Source organism: Strongyloides ratti (genome assembly GCF_001040885.1).
Source record: "Strongyloides ratti genome assembly S_ratti_ED321, chromosome : 1".
Lineage (NCBI taxonomy): Eukaryota > Metazoa > Nematoda > Chromadorea > Rhabditida > Strongyloididae > Strongyloides > Strongyloides ratti.
The window spans coordinates 5,134,566-5,152,871 of NC_037307.1; the positions used below are offsets into that span (position 1 = coordinate 5,134,566).

The following is an 18,306-nucleotide window of genomic DNA, read 5'->3' on the forward strand; positions in this document are numbered from 1 at the left end:
GACTTTTATCATTATACTAATTACTTTGATATTTAATAATTTAATATAAGGATATTTTTATTGTAATGATTTACTTTGTAATTCCGACAACAGGATGTTACAATCACTCGTACAAAGGTGTTGTTAAGAGGCTATGAACACTGACATCCAGTTTACCGGTAGCAAAAAAAAACAAAGATCTTCATATATTCTGATCCATTAACATCTGTTTACTAAATAATAGTTAACCATTATTTAAAACAAATAGTTAGAAACAAAGAATTTTAGCTTTCAAAATGTAATTCAAAAATCGTGTTAAGACAGTTTGTATTTTGGTGAAAACAGAGAACGTTTATCATATTCGAAAGTTTATTTAATCTTATGACTGCTTTTCTCCCGAATTATATTAATTTAATTACTTGTAAAAAGTGCAATGATTTATTTAAAAATCCAGTAACACAGATTTGTGGTCATACATATTGTCAAAGTTGTATTAATATTTTTATTGATAAAAATGAAGATGATTCATTAACTAGTATATGTTACGAATGTGGATATGAGAATCGTTATCAAAAATGTACTCCAAATGTAAATATTGCTATAAAGTGTAAGCGAGATATATATATATATATATGTATATATCTTTATCTAAAAAAGACTTTATTTTTTTTTTTAGCTTTAGTTGAAAGTTATTTAGAAAATGAAGGGCATTTAAAGACAAATAAAAATGAATCACAAATATCTTGTTCAACATGTAAAGTACCATTAACTACAAGTGAAACTTTTACATGTAAGACATGCAACCAATTGGAAAATTTAAAATATAATTTTTATTGTGGAAATTGTGGATGGTCATCACATAAAAACCATGAATTTATTCAAGTAGAATTTATTACCAATATTGAGAGAGAAAAATTAATGCAAATGTTATGTGATGCGTTTTTGAACATTCAAAACAATCATATAAAACTTTCAAATACTCAAAATGATATAATATTAAAACAAAATTATTTAATTAAATTAGCCATTGATAGTACAAAAGATTTTAAAAGTTTAATTGAAAATACACTTAAGAAAGATAATAAATTGGAAATTTTTTCTAAAATCAAATCTGTTAAAGAAACAAATTTAAATATAATTTCATATGCAGTACATAATTTTAATGAAGTTATGCGTCTAGTCAATTTTTCAATCAATGATTTAGAAAATTCACTAATACCAATTAAAAATAATTGTATTAATTTAAATAGTGCCCAAAAAATTATAACTAATTGTCAAAATGAAATAGAATATGAACCACCATATAAAAAAAAATAATAGTTTTTACTAAAAAGTAATTTTAATAATATGTATATATATATATATTTTTTTTTGTTAGATGATTTTCTAAATTGTATTATAAATAAAAAAAAATTAAACTTTTTTTTCATTTATTCCATATGGTTTTTCCCACCTTTGAAAATTTCCTCTGCCACATATATTGTTCCATATGTATCAACAGAACATTTCCATATTACAGTTTCAAGTTTTTCTCCAGAAGAAGCATGACTATCATTTTCGGCATAAAATTTTGTTTGAAAAGTACGTTCTATACAACCGCCAGTTCCGGATAAAATTAAAATTAAATCTTTTCTGCTATTGTTATTTGTAATTGGTATTCCAGTTGTGTTCCATGTACATGTATATTCTCCAGAACCTGCCGGATGAACAGGATGAAGGACAATTCTATCTCCATTAATATCTAGAAAACTAAATTTAAAATTAATTTTTTTTTCTTTAATTTAATAACATACTTAAAATCTGTTGCTGGATGTGTTTTAATTGTTATTTTATAACTATGATCACTTTTTAATTTTATTGTTTTTTCAGATGTTTTAAATCTAAATCCATCAGGTTTGAAAGCTGGTAATTCATTTGTCTTTTCACTTCTAAATAATAAAGTACAATTTTTAGTAAATGATATAGCTTACTTGAAAGCAAAGCTTATTTCTACTACTTTTGTCATTACTGTATTAAAAATAAAATTATTTAATATAATTAGTATAATGTTTTGAAAAAAAAAAAGTTATATAAATATTTTAAATAAAAACTTATCCTATTGATATAGATAGATTGTATTTCACATTCGGAAATACTATGCTTATTTAAAAATATTATAAAACGAATGTGGAAAATATAATATTAAATTATTTTTATACTCACTTTGGGAAAACAATAAGTCATAATAAAAAACTTTTTTTACCAGGTAATTATAACTTAATTTTATCAAATACTTAATAATTTACTAAATATTTAAAATATCTTTGTAAAATTTATATATATATATATATATATATATTTAATTACTACAAAGTATTTAATTTTTTTTTTATTAAAGTAATATAATATTAAAAATTTTATTGAGAATATAGAATATTATATTTTAATTTTAAAATTTAGTCTTTTACTAAAGTTATAAAATGGACACCCTGAATTATACATAATAAATTTTTCTTATCTTAAATTTAACGGCAAAAAGTTAATCTTGAGTTATTCTTATAACTTAGGATTATACAAAGGAAATTATTTTTTTTATAAAATAATAAAAAATATTTCAATTGCTTAAAAACTTATCAATAAATAACTTTTTATAGTAAAAGCATTTGTTTAACAAGCCTCACCTCTTTATTAAGTTTTTTTTTTTTAATTTTAAAATTATATTATAAATTGTGTTCATTATTGTTAAGGTGCCATAGTGTAGTATAAATGCTAGTTTAGATAAAAGAAAAAAAAAATAAAACTGGGACCAGATTTAGGTGGTTTATAAGTTTTATTAGTTTATATATATTTAAACAAAAAATGGATAAAAATAATCAATTTTACATATTATGATATAAAAATAAACTAAATGTATCTTATCTTGTATATGGTAATGTCTGATCTATTTTATCTCATTTTTATCTCTTAAATATTAAAAATTTATATTTGATTTCTCAGGATGCTTCTAAAAGAAATATGCTCCACCTCTATGTCTATATAAATTATTAAATAATTATAAATTCACTTTTATGGGAAAAAAAATTTTTTTAATCAAAATCGTATAAAAGTTATATAATAATAATAACATCAAACTAATGAAAAAAAAATATTAAAATTAAAATATTATTTTTTGTATACTTATTTTTAATGAAAATTAGCATAAAATATTAACATTTTATTTGCAAAACATTATATTTATAATAAAAACAAATAGTATATGTAATATAACAAGAATACAAAGCTTATAATATTATCACTTCAATGCACTTTTGTCAGTTTAAGGTTGAAAAGAGGGATGTTTGTGAGTTTTCGTATAACTATGTCCAGAGGCTGCCACACTTTCATATCTCTTACTAGTAGGAGAAACATTTTAAGACCACAATTGCATAAAAAGTTATTGGCTAAAAACTACCATAGAAAGTTATGTTTCCATATTATTTATAATTTACAGATGATTATACAGAGTAAATATATGGAGAGCTTTAAATATACTTTCTTGTTGATATGTATATTTAACTGGGATATGTTAAAAAGTTCAATTATTATTTCTTTTTTTTTCATTAAAAAGAATTTGTAAGATTCATAAGAAAATTAAAAATTATAATAGTGTTAAGATTCATAAATAATGTTTCTAAGATATCAATTTTAATAAAATTATGAAAAAAAAATTAATTTTTTTTATTAAAATAAGAATGTTGTAGCCCTTATATATAGAAGACATAAGAAATGTTAACAACTAGGGACATTTATTATATATATATATACGATAATAAAATGTTTACGATTTATTTATGATAAAATTAAAAAAAAAATATATTTTAAATGATTTATTAAATGTTTAAATGTTATTTATTTAAATATATAAATATACTTTTTTTTTAATTTTTCATATATATTTTCTCATTACATATATAAAATACATTGAAATAACTGAGGTTTCAATTTAAAAGATAATTTGATATGTAATATATGAATTTTGTACATTGATGGCCTGAAATTTAATTAAGAAGATATATTATGATACCCTTTAAGATTTTATTTTAGTGCTTATTTTAAAAAATTTTCTTCTATTACATCAAATAAATTATTATTAAATTTCTCTGACAGAAACTATCTATAATAAAATTATAAATAAAATAAAAAAAAATGACAATAATTATCAATATTTTTCTTAAATATAAAATACAATTTAATTTTAAAAAAAATCATCAATTACTTAATAGTTATTTAACAATAATTAATATCAAGTTGATATATCAGAAATGTTAAAAAAAAAAATATTTCAATCACAACAACATAGACCATGCCGTTAACGTTGGAATCTTACAACGCTGTATAACAACCGGGTGGAAAAATGACTACATTTTGTTACATGTTTCCTAGTATTTTAATCTGTCATTTTTTGTCAGTTTTATATATTACTTTTTTAAATATTTTGATATTCATTTGATTAAAAGTAGTTCTATTGTTTTACATATATGATTTTTTTTAATTATAGTCTATAATAATGGTATTTTTTTCCTATTTTTATATATTGACTTTCCGAAAATAGTTTAATATTTTATCCTTTTTATGAAGATTTTTTTTTAACATGGATCATATTATTCTTTAGATCTGATATAACACATCTTGTGTAACATAATCTTTGATATTTTTATTAAATTGTTATATTAAATTTTTTAAATAATTGTTGATCGATACAAAATAAACTTATCATGTACTTTTGAATATTTTAGATATGAGTGACGATTCTTTAAACGATTCTGACTATGACGAAAAGATAAAACAAATGCACAATTATGTAGGTTGGGGATTTTGTTATCATGTATAACGTGATTTATAGATCTCTTCTGATTTGGATAGCGATAATGAGGAAGCTGAAACTAAAGTTTTAAAAACAGAATCAAAATCTATTAAGAGAAAGTCTGTTACGCATAAAAAATCTAATAAGAGAGCTAGAAGAAACGACAGTTCAGATGACGAGTTTGGGCATACATTAGATGGTGTTGATGAAGATTTAATACTTAACGATGAAGATCGTAGAAAACTTGCTAGTATGAATGAGTTAGAAAGAGAAGAGGAGATGCTTAGACGTTATGAGGAAAGAAAGTTAAAGAAAGAAATGTCATTTAAATCATCACAAACAACGACTAATTCTACTTATACAACAAATAGTAGTGATGATGAAGATAGTAGTCCTAAAATAAGATCTAAAACAAGATATTCATCTGAAGAAAGAGATGTCACTCCAGATGCAGCTTTTTATTTACCATCTGAGGTAAATGAGAAGCAAGAAAAGAGAAATGCTTTGAAAGAATTTAAACAAAAAAGAAAAGAAAAATTGGAAACAGAAGAAAAAAAGCAAAAAGAAGTACTTGATGTTTCGGAAACTTTTGGAAATGATGGTAATGAGTCAGATTCCAGTTCAAACAGTAGTATTTCGACGTCATCGAGTCCAAGATCTTTAAGTAGGCGTAGAAGTAGTCGGGACAGTCGGTCAAGATCAAAATCTGAAGAGTTTTCTAAAGAAATTGATACTTTAGAACAACTATCTACAATTGTTGTAACACGACAATTTTTATCCAAACATTGTCATGCACCATTTTTTGCAAAATCAGTAGTTGGATGCTTTGTTAGGATTGGTATTGGGCTTAAAAATGGTGTTCAAGTTTATCGTGTTACTCAAATTGATAGTGTCGACGAAGGAAATAAAATTTATGCATTAGAAAATACTAAAACAAACTTAACATTAAAGCTTAAATATGGTAAAGAGTATAGGGCATATCGTATGGAGTTTGTTTCAAATACACCAATAACTTGTGAAGAATTCAATTATTGGAAGAATAATATGCGTCAATTAGATATTAATTTACCATCTGAAAGATTTGTTGAAAGTAAGAAAAAAGATATTGATGAGGTAACTAATCATGAATATACAGAAGAAGATGCTAATTATATTGTTAGGCAAAAAAACAAATTTCGTGATTGTCCAACAAACTTCGCTTTCCGTAAAGGTGTTCTTTTACGTGAAAAAGTTGCTGCATCTCTTGCGGGTGATTTAGAAAAAGTAAAGGCAATTGAAGTAGAATTAGCAGCTATTGAAAGACGAGCATCTGCTGCTGACAAGAAGCGTTCTTCTGGTATGGATGCAATTACAAAGATTAATATAAGAAATCGTGAAACTATGGCTACTTTGTTTTTATCCAAAAATGCACCAGTAGAACTTCCAAATGAGGATGATCCTTTTACACGTAAAAGTTCAAAAATGCGTGTTGTCTCGGGAAGATCAAAATTTAAAAAAGAAAATGGATCTAGTAATGATATTACTAACAATATTACAGGAGATGTATTAACAAACAAAGAATCTGAAACTGCTTTCAAGAGTAGAGAAGATATGCTTAAGGCTGTTGATATTGATATAAGTGACCTGTAAAAGAAACTATAACATTTTGTTTTTTTGTTATTTTTACGTAAATTCTATCTTCAAGTGTAATATAATATACTACGTTTTTACAATATGAAACGTTATCGGTTAATACTATGAATAATATTATTATCATATATTGTAATTTTGTTAAGTAAATCATATTGATGATATGATGTAAAAAATTTAACTATTTTAATTTGTCTTAAATATTAGAAAATATTTTCTAATTTAGAATCTCATATACTTAATTTAGATTATTATGTATTTTAAATTATGAAAAATAATTTTACTATAAATATTGTATAAAAAAAAAATCCTAATTGCCTTTGTAATACATTAAACTTTCGGTTTTTCTCTTTTGTTATTTATTAATAATTGTTTACTTATTATTTAAAATAAATATGTTTCTTTTTAACACTTTCTAAATAAACTTTTAAACAAATACAATTCTTTATAGTATAGTTAACATTCTCTCATATAAAATTGTTATTTTAAGTAAGCTTCTTAAGTTTTTTTAAAATATTTATAGTATTAAAAAGTATATTTTACAGTGAAGTTTGTACATTAAAAGTATTTATTTTGTAATTACTATATCTACTGAATTTTTTTAACAAAATAAAAAGTTATTTAATTTATAACTTAGTGTAGGCGGAAAAGAAATTTATGGAGCACAATAATAATATTACATAAAGTATAAAATAAAATTTTTGTAATTATTTTTAATTTTTAGTTTTATAAATGACTAGTCGTTCTATTTTACCACGTCTACCATTGTCTCATACTTTTTCTCCTTTTTTTGAAAATAGAAGATTTTTTGAAGATCTTGATTTTGATAGAAGTTTTAGTAGACCTTATTGGCATGATAAACCTTTATTAGAAAGTCAAAAATTTGGTGAAGGATATGATGAAATAAAAGTTTCTGATGATTCATTTTCTTTAAGTTTTGATGTATCACATTTTGAACCATCTGAACTTAAGGTTAACATAATAGATGGTAATGTTGTTATAGAGGGATGTCATGATGAAAAAATTGATAAATTTGGATCTGTAAGTTTTTTTTTATAAACATCATATAACTATTTTTTTTATATAGATAAAAAGAACCTTTGTTAGAAAATATGCCTTACCTCAAAACATTGCTGAGGAGGATGTTATCAGTGAATTGTCAAAAGATGGAATCTTAACTATTGAAGGAAAGAAAAAAATGGTTAATGAAGGAAAAATTAGAAATATTCCAATTAACAGAAAATAAATGAAATTTTTTAATATCATTAATTTTTTTTTACAATCAAAAACTTTTAAATAAACATATTAAAGGAATTATTTTCTACTTTTTTTTAATAACTATTTTTTAAGTTAATATATCACAAGACACATTCATAAAAAAAAGAATTATATTAATCATATTATTTATTTAAGTAATAATAAAATTTTTTATCAAAGTTAATATCAGCAATTAACAACACATACTACAACTTTTTTTTTTGTTTTTTAATAAATTAGTTTTAAATAATGGCTGACAAATCGCTTACATCATAAACACTAAAATTTCTTATCAACTTTTAAAAGAGAAAAGTTGAATTTTCTTTTTATAGTAAAATTAAAAATATTTATATACTCAATTTTAGCATACAAAAGACTATATTATTACTTAAAGTACTCTTAATTTTATCTTTTCTAATTACTATAATATATATTATTAAATCATAATTAATTTTAATCCAGTCTATCAAACTTTAATATTACTTTATAAAAATATTACTAAAGTTTATATATAAATATATTTTAATAAAATATATATATTTAAAGCTTTTAAAAAAATAATTTTATATTATAAAAGCTACAAAAAAAAATATTCAGTGATTGAAACAAATATTAAAATTCTTGAAATTTTTTTTTCTATAAAAATGAAGGTAACATATCTATCATAAAAAGGAACATAAATTATCTTTTATTATCAAAACCTTATCATTTATAAAATATACAAAGGTTGTAATCATAAATTTTTCATACAATTTTTATTACTAATATATTTTAGATTATTAAAATTTATTATTCACTTCATTTTTTTTGTTAACATATGGTAATATTTCTATTAGAAATAGATTATATAAAAATAAAAAACTAATTGCTTCTGAAATTTCATCATGAAATTGCTTTTTCTAATATTTTTATTATGTGGATATTGTTTTGGATTAAATTATGATACTGTATTTAAAGAAGGTTTTGAACGTGCCAACATAAATCAGGTAAAATGAAATCATTTTGTTTTTTTAAATTTTTTTAGTCAGCATTCGAAGAATTTATTGAATCATCATATTTAAAAGATCACTCATATTTGGATATTCTTAAAATTTCTTTTATTGAAAATGTAAATATAATTTTTAATTCTTCTATCATTTCTCAAGATTGTATTGAAGATATGAAATTGGTTATCTCAACATTAAATGAAAGTATTACAGATAGAAATCATTTAGACTTAAAAATAAATTTAACTAATACAGTTATGGTAAATGGAATTTTACCTATGATTGATTCAACTGGTAAAATTCCTAATGGTATCTTATTAGGTAATTTAATTGCATTTGGTTTAAAAAGTGAATGTCAAAATGTTTATGTTGATGTACCTAATAGATCAAGACCATTAGAAGGAGCTTATGGAAGGTAATATTTCTTTTTATTAAATGTAAAATAAAAAAAAATCTTTTTAGAGTATCTATAAATATACCTGTTAATGGTACAGTATATACTGGACAATGTACTATTGGAAGAATTTTTACATGGGATATTTGTGTTCCAAAATCATGTGAAAGTCACAGTGATATGTTAAATTTAGTTAGAAGCTGTAAGTTACATATATTTCATTATAAAATTATATTATATTTGATTCATTCAAATAAAATTCACATATTATATTTGACTTTTAACACTAACAAAGTTCAAAATATCATTATGTAATTTTTTTTAAAGTAATTTTCTTATCAACAAACAAGTATATTACATTTTTTACCTAATTATATAATTGTTAATATATATTTTATTATCTTTAAAAATATGTAATGATGACAAATATATTTCAGTTAACATATCAAAAAAATCAACTAATGTATCACAAATATGTGATGTAGGAACGTTTGCAGATAATCCTAAAATGGATTTTAGAGGATATATTGTTGGTATTTTAATGCTTATTATTGTATTATGGAGTATAATAGCAAGTATAGTTGATATTTATATTGTTCCTATTCTTAAGAGTAAGAAATCAACAATATTATATAAAAAATCATTTAAATTAATGCAAGCAATGTCTTTGTATACAAATATAAAGACTATTCTTAAATTACCTAAAAAACCAACATTACCAAAAGATGATAATGGTTTAGGAAAAACTTTTGTACGATCAGAAATTATTTCATCACTTCATTGTATAAGAGTAATATCAATTATTTGGGTTATGATGGGACATTGTTTAGGTTTTGTAATGGTAATTGCTGTTAATCCAAAAGATATGGTTAAACTTTTTGGGGATTACTCAAAACAATATCTTCCTAATGCATTTTTTTCTGTAGATTCATTTTTTTTTATGTCAGGACTTTTACTTTCATTTATGTTTTTTAAATCATTAAAACGAAATCGTAGGAGAACATTATCTATTAATAATTTTATAATGATGTATGCTCATCGTATCATAAGATTGTCTCCATCTTATTATATGGCTGTGGCATTTTATACATGGGTTTTTGCACCTAATTTTATTAATAATATGGCAATTTATATATTATCAGCATTTAATGGTTCAAATAGTTGTAATGATTATTGGTGGACCAACTTTTTATATATTAATAATTATGTTCATGTAAAAAATCAATGTTATTTAATTTCATGGTATCTTGCAACTGACCTTCAAATTTTCTTATTTTGTCCAATTATTTTAATTCCATTAGCTCTTAATGTTAAACTTGGATTAATTGTATCTGTGGGAATAATAGCACTTTCAACGGCTGTAAATATTTTTGAAGTCTTTTATTTTTATTTCCCTCCATCAGACTTTTCTTATGGTTGGATGGATCCTAGAATGAAAGATTATACAGATTATACAGAATTTATGTATAATGCACCATGGATTAGATGTCAAATATATATTATTGGAATGTTAGTTGGATATTTTTTACAAATGAAAAAATCATTAAAAATACCATTTTTTGTTAATATATTAGGATGGATTGTATCATTGATTATTATGGTAGCTGATGTCATATCAATTAGAGATTGGGCCAGTGGTTTACCAATGGATTTATTTCCACGTGCTATGTATTCAGCATTCTCCAAAATTGGTTGGGGTATATCACTTTCTTTTATTGTTATATCTTGTTTTTATGGTCATGGTGGTATTATTAATCGATTTATGTCATGGCCACTTTGGTCACCTTTAGGAAAAATTACTTATTCTACATATCTTATACATCTTATGGTAATAACATATGTTATTGGTGGTATGGAAGACCAATTTATATTTGTTAGTGTATGGAATACATTTATATATATTATTCTTCCAATTATTATTCTTAGTTTCTTTTTCTCTTTTATATGGTGTGCAATATTTGAAGTTGGAGTAGGAAAAGTAAGTTATAAAAATAATAATAATAATTTTAAACTAATAATTAATTTTAAGATTGAAGATTTATTATTAGATAGAAGAGGTGAAGGCAAAAAAAATAACGGAAATCCTGTTGTTAAAGAAAGTGTCAAAATTCATGATGAAAAAACAGTTGAAAAAATAAATGATGGATGGAGATATTCAATTTTTAGCATAGATAATTATAAGATATAATTATTTGTATATAAATAATATAATTTTAAAACTTTTACTTAAAATATAAAAAATTAATACAAAAAAAATTTGATTTAATATTTAATAAGTGCATTGCTGAAGATATAAAATATCTGAAGCATATTTTTCTTTGTCAGCTTCACTTATTTCAGGAATTGCTAATCTCATAGCATTTAATGTATATTTAATTCTTGCTACAAATGTAGCATTACGAAGTTTTGATTCCAATAAATTGCGCAATTTTGAGATACCATCCATTGATAAAAAATTTGTAAAGTTTGCGGTATGATGACCAACGATAGCTGAAATACTACCTAAAGATCGCATCCGTAATTTGACTTCTATATCAGTGTTTAAAACAAATTTTTCCATTAAAGTTTGTAAAAAATCGTATTCTTCATTGTATTCATAAATACAATTTTGAACATCCACATTATTTGAAGCAACCGTTGTTAATAAAGTTATGTAGTCAGCTAAAATTTCTATATTCTTTTCACTTAAAAAGGCTTTTCTTATTTCATCTAAACCATAGTAATTTTTGATAAAAATAGTTGCAAGGTCAATTTGTCCCAATAAATCTACCAAATCATCCATTAAGTTAGATTTAATGACAATGTCATCAGCCTCCTTAATTAGACGTAATTTTTTTTCCATAATTCTTACTGGATCTGTTGCTTCGGCTGTCTCCTTTAATGCACTTGCAATAAATTCTTTATCCTAAAAATAATAATTAAAAAAATTTTCCAATAATTAAAACTAACTTTTTCATTTAATGGTTCAAATTTATTAAGCTCATCTATTTGTTTAGAATGGTGCTCTGAAGTTATCTTGAGCAATTCTTTTAGCATTGCTAATTGAGAACCAATTGAATCAGACATTTTTTAATAATTTGAAGAAATAGGTATATGAAGAATAAACTTATGACTTTTTAGCATTAATTTTGAAATTGGTAAAATGTTTATTCAATAGTATTTTAAATGTACTCTTACAACGATATGCTAATTTTGAACATAGCTGGGATAGTAAATGTAATTATTATTCAATTTATACAAGCTTAATAAAGTTACTTTTATAAAATTTAAACATTTTAATTATACTAAAACAAGTTTTTTAATACATATACCTGAAAAAATTATTTAATGATGAGAAATTGTACAATATGAAAAAAATCTAAATTTGTCAATAACTTATATATAATCTATTTCGTTTGGAGTAGTAAAATATTTTTGTACTTATATTTTTATCAATTATATTTATAACATATTTTAAGCGTAAAATTGGAATGATAATTAAAAGAATAAAAACCTTTTTGTTCGTAACATTATTATTTTTTTCGACATTTTATGGTTCTATATTTGTTTTGTTTCCATTTGTTTTTTGTATTAAATTATCTCCAAATATATGGAGATTTATTGCTGATAGAGCTGTAGCATTTTGGTTAACACTTCCAGCGGTTTGTTTTTTTTTTAATAATATATTATATATAAAATTAAATGTTTAGGCATTATGTGAGTTATTATTTGGGATAAATTTTTTTATAAGTGGTGATGAGATATTACCTTCAGAACCAGCTATTATAATAATGAATCATCGTACAAGATTAGATTGGATGTTTTTATGGAATGCTTTATATAAAATAAATCCATGGTTATTGGTTACTGAAAAAATTTCATTAAAAGAACCATTAAAAAATTATATTGGAATTGGTTGGGCTATGCAATGTGCGGGTTACCTTTTTTTACACAGAGATTTTAAGACAGACCAAAAAAATATGGAATTAGCTATAGAATACTACTCAAAAAGTGGTAATAATTATCAAATTCTTTTATTTCCGGAAGGTACTGATAAAGGAAAGTCTGCTACAGATAAAAGTAATGAATTCGCAAGAAAAAAAGGTTTACCACAATATGATAATGTTTTACATCCCCGAACTACTGGTTTTGAACACATGATAAGTACTATGAAAAAATGTATGTTACCTATATATATATAAAAAAAAATTTTATAATTAATTCTTTAAGATAATTACATAAGTAGTATATATGATGTAACTGTTGGTTATGATGAGATAACACAATCTGAAATTGACTTAATAATTTCTGGAAAAATTCCAAAATTTATTCATTTTGATGTAAAACGTTATAACATCAAAGATTTTGTTATAGATGAAAAAAAACAAATATTTTCATCAAAGGATAGTTGTATAATTAAGTCAAGTCCTGGTGACTACCTAAAAAAGTTATGGGCTGATAAAGAACAAAAACTTGAAAAATTTTATCAACAAAAAAATATTAGCAAACGTTGCTTTTTGGCTGATTCTTTAGATGATATTATTCATGACAACAAATGTAACAGTTACTCTCCATTTATTTCCAATACATTTACACATCATATAATTTTAGTAATTTCAATATTTTTTTGGTCTTTTTTTATTATATTTTGGAGTATCTTGATATATCAATATTTCTTAGTTAGGTTATATTTTTTATTAGCGATCTCATTCTTTTTTATTGCAACAAAAATATTTAATGGATTAGATAATATAGCTTTTACTTGTAATACCTCTAATTAATATTTATTGTAATATGCGCTATTTTATTTTTGTTTAACAAATAACTATGCATGGTAATACATTTTAATATAGTGTTATAATATGTATTATTTTAATTTCTAAATATTAAAAATAATATTTGTATAACTGTCTTTTCATTTAAATAATTTTTTCTGTTTATTTAAAGTTACGGTTTTTATATAATGAAATATTTTTGAATTTAATAAAATGTAATATATTTAATGCATCCATATAAACACATTTTTTTTTTCTAGTTAATATTTTTAGTTTAATGTATGGCAAAACAATATTATTAAGTATATAAAAGAAGATACATTTTTTTTTCTTTATATATACATATATATAATTAATATTTTCCTGTTTCTTTTAACAATTTTTAATAATACACTAAATTAAGTCATATAAATTCTATAAGAAAAAAAAAATTATTTAATCCTAAGTTAATGGATTATGTATCTTTAAAATACTAAATTTATGTATTAAAAACTTATAACACAGTTATATTAATTATTAAAAGCACAAACTTATCTAATAAAATATTTGTTAAAAACATTCATATTCATTTATGCTTCTATTAAATGGTAAGTATATATTTTTTTTATTGATATAGTAATAAAATAATTGAATAAAGTTAGTTATCATTAATGTAGGGCTAAAGAAATTTTTAATAAAGAAATATTTCAATGAATAATCCATCTTATTATGATCTAGTTTATTATAAGAAGGCATATAATTTGTAAAATATATTTTACTACTCAATTAGTATTTACAATTGGTTTTAATTAGTTAATAATCTTATCATATTATTAAATTATTTAGACTAAATAATTTTAATTATTATTAATAAACTTTTTTTTTCTATTTATGATGATCTATACAAAAGAATATCATTGGAAAAAGGAGCCTTAGTAAAATATAGCTTATAGATTTTCAGATATGTTTGATTAAATTGATTGTTACATAAGTATTAGCAACTATTGTGAAAGGAAAATTTTTCCCAGTTCCAGTCTAAGAATTTTTACATACTTCTTCCTACTATATTAACAATTTTAAGTATGATAGTCGCGTTGAATAAAGTTTATAAAAAAAAAAAGATAACAGTTTATTATTTTCTAAATAAAATTAAATTCTTGACATTTATTTTCAATAACAAAAACACCATGTTAATTATATTTTGGATATATTTGGGATATTTTTATTTACATTCAATTAACTATAAAAAATAAATAAAATTTTCAGATATAATGGGTGAACCGGAGACAGTAACAACATCGCCATTTTATTTTAAATTATGTGGAATATTTATTGCTTTTCTACTATTTCTTTCTACATTATTTGGTTCTATATTTATGTTATGGCCTTTCACCTTTCTTATTGTGATATATCCTTCATTATGGAGGAGATTTGCTGATATTTTAGTTGGTTTGTGGTTTTTATTTCCAGCTGTAAGTAATAATAATTTATCAAAATATTATGTGGAATTATTAAATAGGGTCTTCTTGAATTATGTTATGGTATTAAATTTACAGCTACCGGTGACTTGATATCTCATAAAACACCTGCAATTATAATAATGAATCATCGAACCAGATTAGATTGGTTATTTTTTTGGAATGTTTTATATAGAATGGATCCTATTCTTTTAACAACTGAAAAAATAATTTTAAAATTTTTTTTAAAATTAATTCCTGGTGCTGGTTATTCAATGTGTTGTAATGCTTTTATTTTTTTAAAAAGAACATTCTTAAAAGACCAAGCAAGTATAGATACTATTTTAACATATTATAGAGATACTCAAAATCCTTATCAAATATTACTTTTTCCTGAAGGTACTGATAAAGATGACTTAGGTGTTGCTAGAAGTAATGCTTATGCTGAAAAATTTGGTTTAGAAAAATATGAATATGTTCTTCATCCAAGAACAACTGGATTTATTCATATTGTAAAAAAACTTCGTGAATTAAATTATATTGACTTTATTTATGATGTAACAGTTGGGTATGCAGATAAAATAGTTCAGGGAGAGGATGATATTGTTAAATTGGGAGTTTTCCCAAAAAATATACATTTTAATGTTCAAAAAATTAGTATAGAAGATATTGGTGAGAGTGATGAAGAAATTGAAAAATGGTTAAAAGTAAAATGGGAAGAAAAAGAAAAAAAACTTAAAGAATTTTATAGTAATGATGATCCAAATTTACGTACGTTCCATAAAAATGACAAGACAACAAATCATTTTATATTAACTAATCATGCCAAAAGAGAAATGGTCATGACAATTGTATTTTGGATTTTGATGGTTTGTAGTATATTCTATCTAATGATAACATACATTCCATTTGTTATATTTTTTTGTTCTGGATTTTTATTTTTTACTTTTTGTCAAATATTTGCGGGGGGCATAGAATTTATAATGCCAAAATTTGTGAAATCTATAGATAATTACAATACTGAAAGGAAAAACTTAAAAACATGAATTTAAAATAATTATTCTTATTTTTAATAATAAGCATCCATTTACTTTTATTTGTTATCCTTAATTCTTATCTTTATACTGTATAGGCGAAGTTTGTGCTAATAAATTTTTTTTTCAATTTTTAAATATTTTAAAAATAACCTGGATGGGGCGGGGATGTTGCCGTAACTACCAAAGATAATTTTTTTTTTTAAGTAAAAATTTTACTTCTCCATAAATATATTTTTAAGAATGCAATAAAGGTATATTTTTATAAAAAAAAAAAACTATATTTTGGTGAAAATTATACACATAAATAATAAGTAGCAAAAAAAAATATTTTTAAATATTAAAAAATGACTGGTGAATGATTGTAATTTGATTAAATTATGCATATTGGTTCTTGAAATAATTTTAAAAACAATTTTTTTTGCTAAAAAAATGAATACTTTTGTATTTAATAAGTAATTCAAGTTGCATTGACTATAATTATTTAAAAAAAACGACACAATTATGTCAAAAAAAAGAATGAAAAAATTGGTATAAATAATTTAAAACTTTCACATTTATTTACTGTATATAAATTTTTGTTTATTTATATTGAGTTGATTTTTTTAAAAAAAAGTATGAACATAAATAAATATATACAATAAAAATTTTTTTCTAATTAAACTTAAAAACATATTGATAAAAAAATGTTTATTCAACACTTTTAACAATTAAAAAAGTTAGCATAAAGATAAGAAATATCATTTTCAACAATTTTACTATTATAAGAGAAGAATGAAAAAATAAATTTTATAGTAAAAAAAAGTTAGTAAAACTTCAAGAAATAAAAGTTGTTAAAAAAAATATCACGGAACTATAGAAAAAGATTTTCAAGAACAACATATATAAAAATTCTATAAAAAAATAATAAAAGCATTAAAATATGGAATAAAACATGAAAAAAGCATATAGTACTGTAAAAAAAGCTTTAAAATAAAGATAATAACAGTAACTAAAATGGTATACAATGTAAATAAATAAATAACACATATGAAAAATATAAAAAATTACAATATAACTTTAAAAATATGAAAAGACATTGTACAAGAATTTTGATAATTACATAAAACCATTCTTCAATAAAAACTACATGAAAATTCTTGATAAAGATCGTAAGTATATTGATAAGAAAAATAATTCACTAATAAAAGTTTGATCCTTAAAAGTTTGCTCTTGACACGAAAATTTCAAAATAATAATTGATAACGAAAAAAAAGTTAATAAATTCTTTCAAGTTGAAGATTATAGCAAAACTAATTTACAGGAAGATTTAAAAACTTTTGGAACACATAATATTACGGATTCAAAGGTTAATTCAAAATTTGAATGTAATTATTTTGGTTATAAAAATTCTAGAAATTTGCTTACTAGTATCTATAAAAATTTGAATACATTGTAATAAATTTTGTCATTTTTAAACATCACAAATTGTAAATATAATTTTATATTCTCAAGTATATACTTAATTGATTAAAGATTCTTATTATATAAATAATGTTTGTTAAATGATATATAATTGATATAAAAAAATTTTTTTAAAAAAATATTCTATTTCATCTCTTCAAAAAATTAAAAAAAAAAGATGTAATCAGGTAGACTGTTAAAAAATCATTTTTAAATTTCAATTTAATAAATGTATATTCCATTATTGTTAGAAGATTTAAAATAATAGTTTTGTAATTTTAAACTTTTTTTTTTAATTTTCAAATTATATCTTATATTCGTTGTATTAGAAACTACAAAATGAATTATAGTTTCTACAAAAAATAGCATTTAAAATTTTATATAAGTTTAAATATTTGAATTAGAAGTGCCAGAGAATATATATCATTAAGTTTTTAAAAAGTATAGACAAAGTTTTTCTATTAATAATTCCGGTTTTTAATTAAAAATTTAACAATATTCTTATTAAATTACTAATTGAGTTTTTAAATTTATACATATTAAAAACTAATATTGTCTATATTTATAATAAT

The 18,306-nt window shown here is 22.0% G+C and overlaps 7 protein-coding genes across 7 annotated transcripts; 5 read left to right on the forward strand and 2 right to left on the reverse strand.

Annotated features, from left to right (window-relative positions):
- Positions 1-360: 360 nt before the first annotated feature.
- On the forward strand, positions 361-1,296 carry SRAE_1000165800 (Zinc finger, RING-type domain and Zinc finger, RING/FYVE/PHD-type domain-containing protein; the record flags this gene model as incomplete). Its single annotated transcript, XM_024648640.1, has 2 exons — positions 361-586; positions 656-1,296. 2 exons carry the CDS (start codon positions 361-363, stop codon positions 1,294-1,296), a joined length of 867 nt encoding a protein of 288 aa, XP_024502598.1.
- A 113-nt stretch (positions 1,297-1,409) lies between these two features.
- SRAE_1000165900 (Hypothetical protein) lies at positions 1,410-1,984 on the reverse strand (the record flags this gene model as incomplete). The annotated part of the gene is made up of 3 exons (XM_024648642.1): positions 1,410-1,728; positions 1,773-1,907; positions 1,950-1,984. The coding sequence occupies 3 exons, from the start codon at positions 1,982-1,984 to the stop codon at positions 1,410-1,412; spliced, it is 489 nt and encodes a 162-aa protein (XP_024502599.1).
- A 2,751-nt stretch (positions 1,985-4,735) lies between these two features.
- Positions 4,736-6,430, forward strand: SRAE_1000166000 (RNA polymerase-associated protein RTF1 homolog; the record flags this gene model as incomplete). The annotated part of the gene is made up of 2 exons (XM_024648643.1): positions 4,736-4,798; positions 4,841-6,430. The coding sequence occupies 2 exons, from the start codon at positions 4,736-4,738 to the stop codon at positions 6,428-6,430; spliced, it is 1,653 nt and encodes a 550-aa protein (XP_024502600.1).
- Positions 6,431-7,162: 732 nt separating this feature from the next.
- SRAE_1000166100 (Protein lethal(2)essential for life) lies at positions 7,163-7,676 on the forward strand (the record flags this gene model as incomplete). The annotated part of the gene is made up of 2 exons (XM_024648644.1): positions 7,163-7,471; positions 7,518-7,676. 2 exons carry the CDS (start codon positions 7,163-7,165, stop codon positions 7,674-7,676), a joined length of 468 nt encoding a protein of 155 aa, XP_024502601.1.
- An 895-nt stretch (positions 7,677-8,571) lies between these two features.
- On the forward strand, positions 8,572-11,255 carry SRAE_1000166200 (Acyltransferase 3 domain and Nose resistant-to-fluoxetine protein, N-terminal domain-containing protein; the record flags this gene model as incomplete). Its single annotated transcript, XM_024648645.1, has 5 exons — positions 8,572-8,673; positions 8,712-9,088; positions 9,136-9,269; positions 9,505-11,045; positions 11,097-11,255. The coding sequence occupies 5 exons, from the start codon at positions 8,572-8,574 to the stop codon at positions 11,253-11,255; spliced, it is 2,313 nt and encodes a 770-aa protein (XP_024502602.1).
- An 81-nt stretch (positions 11,256-11,336) lies between these two features.
- SRAE_1000166300 (Armadillo-type fold domain-containing protein) lies at positions 11,337-12,133 on the reverse strand (the record flags this gene model as incomplete). The annotated part of the gene is made up of 2 exons (XM_024648646.1): positions 11,337-11,972; positions 12,017-12,133. The coding sequence occupies 2 exons, from the start codon at positions 12,131-12,133 to the stop codon at positions 11,337-11,339; spliced, it is 753 nt and encodes a 250-aa protein (XP_024502603.1).
- Positions 12,134-12,537: 404 nt separating this feature from the next.
- SRAE_1000166400 (Lysocardiolipin acyltransferase 1) lies at positions 12,538-16,303 on the forward strand (the record flags this gene model as incomplete). The annotated part of the gene is made up of 6 exons (XM_024648647.1): positions 12,538-12,708; positions 12,757-12,763; positions 12,827-13,225; positions 13,277-13,603; positions 15,067-15,272; positions 15,320-16,303. 6 exons carry the CDS (start codon positions 12,538-12,540, stop codon positions 16,301-16,303), a joined length of 2,094 nt encoding a protein of 697 aa, XP_024502604.1.
- Between the last annotated feature and the right edge of the window lie 2,003 nt (positions 16,304-18,306).